Source organism: Triticum aestivum, chromosome 7D, assembly GCF_018294505.1.
Source record: "Triticum aestivum cultivar Chinese Spring chromosome 7D, IWGSC CS RefSeq v2.1, whole genome shotgun sequence".
NCBI lineage: Eukaryota > Viridiplantae > Streptophyta > Magnoliopsida > Poales > Poaceae > Triticum > Triticum aestivum.
In genome coordinates this window covers 166,489,537-166,500,786 of record NC_057814.1, presented here as the reverse complement: position 1 = coordinate 166,500,786, position 11,250 = coordinate 166,489,537, and the positions used below count along the sequence as shown (strand labels likewise).

The 11,250-nt window shown below is 45.4% G+C and overlaps 1 protein-coding gene across 2 annotated transcripts; it reads right to left on the bottom strand.

Moving 5' to 3' along the window:
* Positions 1 to 254: 254 nt before the first annotated feature.
* On the bottom strand, positions 255 to 7,456 carry LOC123168235 (tRNA N(3)-methylcytidine methyltransferase METTL6). 2 transcript variants are annotated; one of them, XM_044586107.1, is made up of 8 exons: positions 7,046 to 7,456; positions 3,897 to 4,001; positions 2,525 to 2,733; positions 2,359 to 2,447; positions 2,019 to 2,121; positions 1,793 to 1,935; positions 962 to 1,095; positions 255 to 520 (listed from the first exon to the last, which is right to left on the bottom strand). In XM_044586107.1, the coding sequence occupies exons 1-7, from the start codon at positions 7,174 to 7,176 to the stop codon at positions 991 to 993; spliced, it is 885 nt and encodes a 294-aa protein (XP_044442042.1). In that variant the 5' UTR covers positions 7,177 to 7,456; the 3' UTR covers positions 255 to 520; positions 962 to 990. The 2 variants fall into 2 exon arrangements, with proteins under 2 accessions (XP_044442042.1, XP_044442041.1); XM_044586106.1 differs by having other exon boundaries at positions 3,897 to 4,006; positions 7,046 to 7,454.
* Positions 7,457 to 11,250: the final 3,794 nt, after the last annotated feature.

The following is an 11,250-nucleotide window of genomic DNA, read 5'->3' as shown; positions in this document are numbered from 1 at the left end:
GCTTTATTTTCTCCTGTTCCCGGAAAGTCTTTTTTGCACATATCCCAGGTGTAGTTTGTTTCCATATGTAGAAAATGTGTTTCCAGTAGTACTTCTTCAATATGACAAAAACTCGCGTCCAACGGAAATACGAAATGCTTTATTTGTTTCTGGTAGTACTAAACTTTGCTTCGGCTAGCTAGAGAATTAGCTTCCATTGCAACTGAATTTTGTTCTGATCTAATAGAAATTTATGAATGGTGTTACGACGCAAATTTCCCAATGCCACTACTACTTGCCAACATTACCGTGCTTGTCTGTTCATACAAAATGTTTCCGACAATCAACATATTTGCTTCTTTCAAATCACCAACATTACAATGCTTGATATATGCATGCTGCAAACTTGCTTCCATCCACTAGTAAATACATTGAACATAATTGCAACAACATTGTAGCATCCTTGGCAACACGACTCTGCAAGCTCCCGGCCACAACACACTCTGCAGCATTGTAGCATCCTTGGCAACACGACTGTAATCTGGTGCAACAAAATAATGTCTTTCTAATAGAACTGTCAATGAAACAAAAAAAAATCACCCCAAGAAGCAGCAAGCATCGACCGAAGCACATAGGCGTAGTGGTTGAAACACAACGTTTGTACAATAAGAGAAGCACATGATGACAATGATTGAAGCAAAATAATCACTGCATACAGACATGTGCCACTAATAAAATCAGAAAACACGGCCAACACAAAGAAATATATTGATGCTGTCACAACATATATGACATGCACAAGAAGTATAGAAATTTTGATTTTGCAAATTGGTATGCTCGTTCGTTAAACATTGTTGTTTTACCGCAAAAACCATCTCTATGTTAGAAGGACACAGCAGAAATCAAGGAACCATGATTCAAGAAGTGAAAGCATATGTATTTAAATTCGCAAATTTACATGTTCGCGGCAGAGCATTCTTACATTAGAAGCACATCCGAGGAACCACAAAGTCATTGACTTGTGGGTTTTTTAAATTTTCCATGCACCCATACCCTTTGCATGTTCTTGCCATTCTTTCGATTCACTGATCTGACACAGCAGTATTCCAGCTCCAACTGCACACAGATAAGCAAATACATGTGAGCTTCATATAAGCTGTAGACACGTAATGAAAAATGAGACTGAAGCAAACCACCTAAGAAAATGAAGGAAATGAAAAGATAAGTAGTATTAATTAGATAAAAGCAGGACAATTTTAGAAGCTTGTTGATGAAATTTGGGATTGGAACCATATTTTGTTTAGTAGTACAAGTCTAACTCCAAACTGCAATTAAAATTAAGGCGTAAAGAATAAATTTGACATAGAATTATGTTGCATTAACTATGATCCACACAAAAGATAATGTCAGCGGACATACAGAACAATCAACAAATCATGCCTATATGGTTCGCTGACAGTTGCATACTGTATTAAGGAAAACAGAGGGTGTAAAGGGATAGCTCAGATGCTAAAAGCCTGATCAGGGTGACCCTGGACCTACTGTGGTGGTATATAGGGACAGATAGGAACTTGGTATATTCCTTGTGATAATGGTTTATTTCAATAGCCAGTCCCTAACAACAGATATCTAGAAGACAACTGAATACAACGACTCTACAAGATAAAATGAATAGATGAAATGAAATTGGCAACTAGATAAAACTGTCCTGTGCATGGACATCTTGAGGTGCCTGATGCAGGTGCTACTGACTCATGGTGCAGTACTGTTCAAAGTAACCTTCCATATTAAATCATTGAGATTTTAGAGTTACCTCTAGTAGTCCAGCAGCATGAAAGAGTTCTCTTACAGTGTCCAACGAGAAGAAATAAGAATAGGTGCCATCAGCACGCATATATTCCCGAAATCCCACTCTTTGGTGAGGCAAGAATCGAAGCATTGTCATGTCATAAACGCCTAACATGGAAACAAGAAGAGTTGTCAAGAAGTGATTGCTTATAAGTAAATTATACAAGTTAACACCATGCCTGAGATGTTACCATAATCCCTGAACAAAACAAGGCCGCCTGGTTTTAGAACAGACATACAACGCTCTAGAGTAGCTGAAATTGTGTTGAAGGGTATGGCTGACAACATAAATATCTGTCAACAAAAAGACAGTATTTATTAACCAGGTATAGATGTGGGCACCAATGGTGAAGGTTTGGGTTTCCCATTTAATACATCCAGAATTAGAATATTTATTATAACTTCTCCGAATAGAAATCCGACCACACCATGATGTCAAATCTAAAAGTATAACTGAGCTGAATCTAATGCTGACGCAGATGCTCTGGCTGAAGGGAGGGAGAATGATAGATGGTAGAACAAAACACCAACCATGGTGATAAAATCTATGCCGCCAACACAACACTGATCTTCTTTCAGCGAGATTGAGTTTTTTCCCCTTACATAAAGATGACTTGAATCTGGAAGGAGCGACATAGATGAGTTCAATATTATGCGATTCTTTTGCTTTGAAACAGACAATATATAAACAAAGTACCTGGTGAGAGATCAACAACTTTTCCATCTGAACTTTGACAGCATTTGCAGAACAACCAACCTGGAAAATTTTCTTTAGAAACATCCAGCAAAAAAGGGTGGAACCTATCCTTGGCATCAACCCCCTGTGTATTACACACAATCTCATTTGCTTTCTCTAGAGTGTCTTCACTACAATCACAAGCATAGACACTGATGCTTGGACTACATCTGCACGAATCGTTCATTATGACTGTCATCATCATTAGCAATAGTCCTTGTGTGTTCACTATAAATGTTCATCGACTACGAAACAATGACTATTCGCAACTTTATTCTATCTGTGTGTTTTGCTCTAAATGCCTTAAAGAGATACAATCAGTGCCGTAGGCGTGCAAAAAGAAAAGGAGAGGTCCGCATTGCATGCAATAAACTTAAAGGGAAGGGAATTGCCAGGGTTGGCACACCGAATTAAATAAATAAGAGTTCAAGCACCATGGGTCGCGGGCAAACAAAGAATGCGCAAAAATCTTATGCTTCAGGTTCATATATGCACAGGCATCTTGCAGCCTTTGCTGGTTTCATCCGAACCTTAGACAGTAGTAACTATTTAGTTCATCGAAAGGCCTCTCTTGCCTAACAAACATCCTGTGATTTTGGTGGTCATTTATTAATAACTGCTCACCTTAAGCATACCCTTTGACAGTTCTGCATGATTTTCTGAGCATTCCTCAAAATGCGTAAAAGGTTCATGGTACGCCACAACCCACAAGTCTCAATATCAGATAGCCAAACAGAGTAGCTGCTCAATTGCAGTTCTGTTCACCACCTCAATTTGATTGCCAAACAGAGCAGCTCGACCAATGTCTAGAAGGATATAGTCATTGTTCAGTGCACTCAGGTCCAAAGAATTTGGACCAAGTACTAAACATGAGCTGATTAAGTGGGCGGATGTGCTAGCATCTATCCATGGCAATTTGGAAGGATGGCTCGAGCTCCATAGGCAGCGACTACCAGTATAAGCCAAGGCCGGTGTATTGTATTTTTGTTTTGAGCTATACAGTAGGACAAAGCCCCACTGCAACTTTTCTTTGTTTTTATATGGTGTGTTGTATTGGACTGAACCACTAATATTGCAATTGCATCCCCAATCCCCTTCGTTCCTCTTGAATCTACTATGTTTTTCCTGAATTTTCACTTTGATCTCCCTCTTCCTCAAAGTCGTCCCTCACGATCTTTGCATGTACCTTGATAAATGCTCATATTCAAAGCTAGCTGCGGGCTCGCGGCTATAAGACTACTGCAATATAATACAATAAACATTCTGCATTGAGAGAACCTATTAGCAATGGATTGATTTTACTGAAATGAAATTACAGATCTGAGAACATTACCGTAGAATGGGGACAACAGTGCTTCCATTCCCACACCCCACCTCTAAAACCTTTGCACATCCTTTGCTGTTAAGCAGTTCAGGAAATTCCTTCAGCAAATACCTTCTTTCCTAACAAAGTGAGATGGGATCTTAAATTGATTTGCGGGAACTAATGATACGAACTCGTCAGTTCTTCCTACTCAAAGTCCTACTATATTAGTTGACATACATATTTGCCTAGCAATCAATAAGGTAATGTATAACACTTTAATTTGATTTTTCCAAAGCATATGGGTAAACAAAAAGCAGAAAATGAAGAAAAAATAAATGCACGAGAGCAAAATTGATCATCTAACACACAGGGTGCGACATGAGAGCCATGGTTAAAAACCTACTATGTTATTTTTTTCAAAGCTAAACGAAGATGTGCCATTTTGTCAATCCCCCCAAGTTCAGTCTGCTGTAGATAGCAACACTGTATCTCTATAAATATCGCTAGTCTTAATCCATACTAACAAGATGCTGCTGACACGAGAGTCCTTGGTGTACATATTGGTATACCCACATGGGCACATCATACCTTAACACCTAGTAAAAGTTCCCATTCTATAAGAATGAACAAACGGACAATCTTCTGGTATTTGCGAATTTGGTGATGATGGTACAGAGTGTCGAACACTGTTACTCAGGAAATAATTTCATTCCAATTGCTCATTTGACGCTTTAGAGCATCTCCAGCCGCGCCCCCAACAGGCCCCCCAGGGCGACTTTTTTCGCGCCGGCGCCGAAAAAAGCCCCCAGTCGCGCCCCCAAGACGCCGAAATCCGCGGGCTCTGCCCGTTTTTGGGCCCGGCGATCGCAGGCCGTACCCAGCGCACTGAGGCGCGCTCGGGGGCTCCGGTGGAAGGGGAAAACACGCCTGGGCCACACTGTCAGGCGAAAAGTCAAGTCATTCGTCCAGATTCGCCCCCCACCTCCCGCGCGCTCGGCCACCACCCTGTCGATCCCGGCGCCCCCCACCGCCCAGCACCGCTAGAAAGGCCATTCCCCGCTGGAAAAGGGAGAAGGTTTCGCCGCGGCAGCCTCTCCACCACCGCCCGGGCGAGTTTTCCGGCACTCCGGCCGTGCAGGGCGGTATACCGGCGGGTGTGCGCCCACCACACCCGCCAGGTGTTCGGCGATTTGTCTACTCGGCGATGGACTCGGACGACGAGGAGGCGCTCGCGGCGCTGCCGGAGGAGGAAGCTGATGCCGATGTCCAGGACGAGGAGCATCTCATGGTCCTCGCCGCCCTCGCCGGCCTGCTCGCGAGCAATGAAAAGCCGCGGCGAGGTGGCTCGGCGCCGGGGCGGCTGAAAGCAAAGAACCGGCATCGTCTGGAAGGCTATTGCATGCTCTACTCCGACTACTTCGCCGACACTCCACTGCACGGCGACAAAGTGTTTCAGCGCCGTTATCGGATGAGCCAAAAGCTTTTCCTCAGGATTGTGAATTCCATCCGGGAGTTCGACAGCTACTTCAAGTGCAAGAAGGATTGCACCGGCAAACTTGGATTCACCTCAATCCAGAAGTGCACGACAGCTATGAGGATGCTTGCATACGGAGCTCCCGGTGATTCACTCGACGACTATGGGCGCATGGCCGAGTCCACGACCATTGAGTGTTTCTACAAGTTCTGCAGGGCAGTGGTGGCAGTGTTTGGACCGCAATACTTGCGATCACCCAATGCTGAAGACACTGCTCGGATCCTAGCACAGAATGCAGCAAGAGGATTTCCTGGGATGCTTGGAAGCATCGACTGCATGCATTGGAAATGGAAGAACTGTCCATTTGCTTGGCAGGGGATGTACAAAGGCGCCAAAGGCGGTTGCAGTGTGGTACTTGAGGCAGTGGCCACACAGGACCTCTGGATTTGGCACTCCTTCTTTGGTATGCCAGGAACTCACAATGACATCAACGTGCTGCAGTGCTCCCCTGTCTTTGCCAAGCTTGTTGAAGGTCATTCTCCTCCGGTGAACTTCGAGGTCAATGGGCGGCACTACAACAAGGGGTACTACCTAGCTGATGGCATCTATCCGAGATGGTCTACATTTGTGAAGACTATCTCAAACGTTGTGCCAGGAGGCAAGAAGTCCCACTTTGCGAAGGTTCAGGAGGCTTGCACGAAGGATGTCGAGCCGGCATTTGGTGTGCTCTAATCTCGATTTGCTCTTGTCCGGTACCCTGCTCAGACCTGGTCGAAAGATCAAATGTGGGAGATCATGACTTGTTGTGTCATCTTGCACAACATGATCATTGAGAGCGAGCAGGAAGAGCCAGTGTTTGACACTGAACCATACTAGAGGCAGGGTCCTTTTGACCAAGTTGATCACCAGCTACCGGCAACCTGGACTGCCTTCCTCAATATGCGTCAGGAGATCCGATACCCACAGGTGCATCAATAACTGCAGCAGGATCTGGTGGAGCACCTATGAAGGCTCAAAGGCAACGCCTAGCTCGACGTGTGATGAAATATGAGTTTTTATTTGTTGAACTATATAATTTGTATTGAACTACTTGTATTGACTTTCTGTGATGAACTATGTGATAAAAAAATTACTATGTGATGAACTATGTGAAAAAAATTTATTTTTGTTGAATTCGCGCCGAACCACGGCGAATATGGGCCAATTTGCGCCGATATCGGGCCGATTTTCGCCGAAAGTGGGCTGAAAAAGCGGGCCGATATCGGCGCCTGGGGGCGATGGCTGGGCACCCAATCGCCCCAGAGCCGATTTTAGCGCCAGCTCGCCCCCAGGCAGCAATTTTTATGCCTCCTGGGGGGGGGGGGGGGGGGGGCAACGGCTGGAGATGCTCTTAGTTATAGTCTGTCTTCACTCATGAAATTTTTTGGGAAGGAAGTTATCTAGTCTCCCTTCTCTCGCCTTGTGGAGCACACATGCACTGTTACTTTGCCGTGTTTTGTCTAGCTGCACGGCTTAACTCCAAGAAGTGCAGTCGTTTGCCCGATAAAGAAATAGTGCATGAATCTGAACATTTCTCTACCAATGTGATCTAGTTCATTTTGTCGAATACGATCTAGTTCATATTCCTACCGAATTGATAGGTGAAATACAATAAGAAGGTATTTTGCACAAGGGGGCGAGGAGAGAAGGGGAAATAAGGAACCTTGAAGAATTTGCCGGAGGCGTGGCAGCGGTGGAAGCTTCTCCAGGCCTCCGATGACGGTGGCTGCGGCGAGGCGGTGATCGTGGGGAAAGGGGAAAGGTGGTAGGAGAAGGAAGGGTTGGCTTCCACATCCGCCCGGAGGTCCTCCCACTCGAAGTCGTGGCAATGGTACTCGGCCTCCGCCTCTTTCTTGGTGATCCCCAGTTCACCACCCCCGTCCATGGCAGCCACCGTTTTTCTTCGCTGCGACCTTCAGCGAACTCGCCTAAATCGGGGGCGGTGGCGCTGGGTCGGCGGCGAGGACTAATGAGGTGCGGGGGAGAAAAGAACTGGCTGGCTGCGCAGTAACGAGGAAAGGGCGCAGTCGGCCAGCGAGGCCAAGATTGGAGAGCAGGGAGAAATTGGATCTTTTGCCCCACTTCTCCATCGGATCATTTGCCCCTTCCGAGAGGCTACCGGATGGAGTCCGGGGCCACTGTCATTGAGACAATCAAAGGGCAAATCATCCAACCCCTTATAAAATGGGGTAAATCATCCAATCCCCCGGAGAGCAGGAGCGGCGGAGGTGGGGGGCAGAGCAAGTAGATCGGTAGGTTCAGGTCGAGAACATATCCGGTGAAACGTTCAGGGTCATATCAAATGAAATGTCACGCACCTCATGTGAAACGTTCAGGGAAAAAGAAATGTCATTTGGTTTATAGGATATGAATCTTTTGATTATGTTTGAGATTGCGAACCAGCATGTGGTTGGATGATTAGGGTTCAAGTAAAATCTCAAGAGATATGTCGGTTCAGTCTGTCGAAGGTGCTTGGGGGTAGGGTGTGCGTTCATAGAGGTGAGTGTATGCGCGTTTATATGAGCGTTTACGTCTGTACTATGTTCAAAAATTAGGTTTGAGATTTTTCTTTCTTGAACTGTGAAGGATGAGTACCAATTCTACGTAGAAATATGAATTCATTCTTGCAAACCAAAGGGATTTAAGGAAATGAAAAATCTATAAGAATCCTATAATATACAATTCTACCAAAATTCTTGTAAATCAAAGGAGTACCATTTTCTCCTTTTAATAACCGTTAGATATATAAACCGAACGCAACCATAAATCACATGGCGTGTTGTTGCTGTGGCGGATCCAGTCCAATGAGCCAAGGTGGGCCAAATGTGAAACTATTCATATAAACTTATTTTTGTAATATTTTTTAACTTTTATTTGTTATGATACAAAGGATGTCGGAAAATTCATCACAAGTTTACAACATCCGCTACTGAGTTGCTGCAATGGTTTATGAAAGTGCTTGTTATCGACTAGAGGGGGGGTGAATAGGCAATTTTTAGGAAAGTCTTCAAAACATGGAAGTTTCGAAGACAAACAATAGCAATGAGCCTATTAACATGCAGCGGAAGGTAGACTACACTAGTCAAGCCATAGTCAAGTATTCAATGAAGTGAAAGTACGAAGACTATTAGCAGCTAGGCAGTATAGATCAGGATGGAAGATAGTATGAAGCCAATCAGAATAAGTAGTTACACAGAGAAGTCAAACAGATAGTGCAAGCAGGCAATGACTTCACGAAGACAAACTGTAAGTAAAGAGAGGGAAAAGATAGAACCAGTCTCTTGGTGAGGACAAGGATTTGTTGGACCAGTTCCAGTTGCTGTGACAACTGTACGTCTGGTTAGGGAGGCTGAGATTCAACTCAGAAGACCGCGTCTTCACCTTATTCCCCTTGAGCTAAGGACACCCAGTCCTCACCCAATCACTCTGGTAAGTCTTCAAGGTAGACTTCCGAACCTTCACAGACTTCGTTCACCGGTAATCCACAATGACTCTTGAATGCTCAGAACGCGACACCTAACCGGCTGAAGGATTCACAGTCCTCAAGTGTAACAAGTCTTCAGGTCACGCGAACAGAAAGACTTCAGTGATGCCTCACACTCTTTGGCTCTGGGTGTTTTGGCTTTGTCCTTGCAAGAATTTGTCTCTCTCAAAAGTTTCGGAGGTGGGTTGCTCTCAAACGACAAAAGCCGTGCACTAACTCTGAGCAGCCACCAATTTATGGTGTAGGGGGTGGGCTATTTATACTAGGCAACCCGACCTGATTTGTCCGAAATGACCCTGGGTCACTAAGGAACTGACACGTGTTCCAACGGTCAGATTTCAAACACATGCGGCAACTTGACTTGGGCTACAAGTAAAGTTGACTCATCCAGCTCAGGATAAGATTTGCTCTCATTGTCTTCGCTCGAAGACATAGGATTTGGTTGAGCATCACTTCAGTCACTCTGACTTTGTTCACTTGGACCCCACTTAACAGTACGGTGGTTCCTACGACTCAACAAAGAAGAAAAGGAAACTACGAAACAACTATGTCTTCGCACTCCATAGTCTTCACGTGAATGTCTTCTCGAGTCATAAGCGTCGATGTGATTGTCTTCACATACCACCATTGTCTTCAATGTCTTCATACATTTTTAGGGGTCATCTCCGGCAGGTAAACCGAATCAATGAGGGACCACTACCTGTGTTATCCTGCAATTCTCACAAACACATTAGTCCCTCAACCAGGTTTGTCGTCAATACTCCAAAACCAACTAGGGGTGGCACTAGATGCACTTACAATCTCCCCCTTTTTGGTGATTGATGACAAACTGGTTGAAGTTTTCAACGGGGATAAAAGTATGTGAAATTGTAAAGAATTAAGACATTGTCTTCGTAAGTAGTAAAAGGCTCCCCATGAAGATGTGCATATAAGTAATTTGCTTTTGGAATGCAAATGCACATGGCAGGTTGTACTCGTGGAGATCCTCTTCAACTTATGAAGACAATTCATCATGCATGTAAAGATAAAATGAAGATAATGACATGCATAATGAAAAATGGACGTCTGCAATATGACTTCGTGCGGGATTTATCATCGCACATGCGGAATTTATCGTCGCATCACAGAATAGCAGAAAAGTAGCAGACGACCATCAAGTTTAAGTGTTACAACTCAAAGAACCAAATGTATCAGAAGCGAGAGTTGTAAGCACTTGGCAAAAGTATAGCAACCACCCATATGGACCCGCTTGAAGACTATCAACTCATATGCTTCTCCCCCTTTTGTCAGGAAGGACCAAAAAGGTTTGAAGACATAGAGCCTCTACTCGTTTCCATGAGGGGTAGGTGAAGCAGCAGGGTCGTCGTTGAGGTTAGGTGGAGCAGAAGAACTCGGTGCAGTGTCGATACGCGCCAAAGTTGGAGGTGATGAAGTAGCATCATCTTCGTCATCAATGACTCTGGCATAAACAGTTGCGGCTCAGGAAGAATACACTACAAAAAAAAGACACATCCGTGACATTTTGGGCCGAATAATTTTTTTTCTGTCATACATATGACACTTCTATGACGATAATTGTGACAAAACCCGGTATCATCATAGATGTGGTGATCTCCTACTTCTATGACAAAAAATCATGATAGAAAATGGGCTTTTTGTCCTGGGCGGGCCGGAGACGCAGCTGCATGACATTCTTTGGGCCGTCCATGACGGAAAAAACCGTGGTAGAAGCGAGGGCGAGGAAAATTTCGGGGAGTTCCCGGTTACGGTGGGAGGTCGGGGGCCGAGCGATGCGCATTTCTCTCGTACACGTACGCGCGTGTGTGCGAGGCGTTGGCTCTAACTGAACCCGAGCGAGGCGTTGGGCTCTAACTGAACCCGAGCGATTGCACTGCAGGCTACGCGTTACTGAACCCGAGCGATCGATCGATGGCTGTTAACTGAACCCGATCGAGCGATTCCTTCGCTACTGCTGCTAACTGAAGCCGATCGATGCTGCCTCTGGATTAACAGTGAGCGTTGCTGGGGGGGAGGTTTGGATGAACAGTTCCCGGTGGGGGTGGATGAACAGGACCCCGTGGTGTTGCCTCTGGATGAACAGGACCCCGATCGATCGAGCCGGTTGGGGCTGGATGAACAGGACCCCGTGGAGGGCAGGATAAATAGGACCACCCCGTGGAGGGCAGAATGAACAGTAGACGGTGGAGGGCTGGATGAACAATAGCCCGTGGAGGGGTGGTTGAACAGGAGCCCGTGGAGAGGGCTGGTTGAACAGTAGCCGGTGGAGTAGCGCGTGGTGGAGGCTGGATGAACAGGAGCCCATGGATGAACAGTCGCAGGTGGAGGCTGGAGGAGGTCGACGGTGGATGAACAGTAGCCCGTGG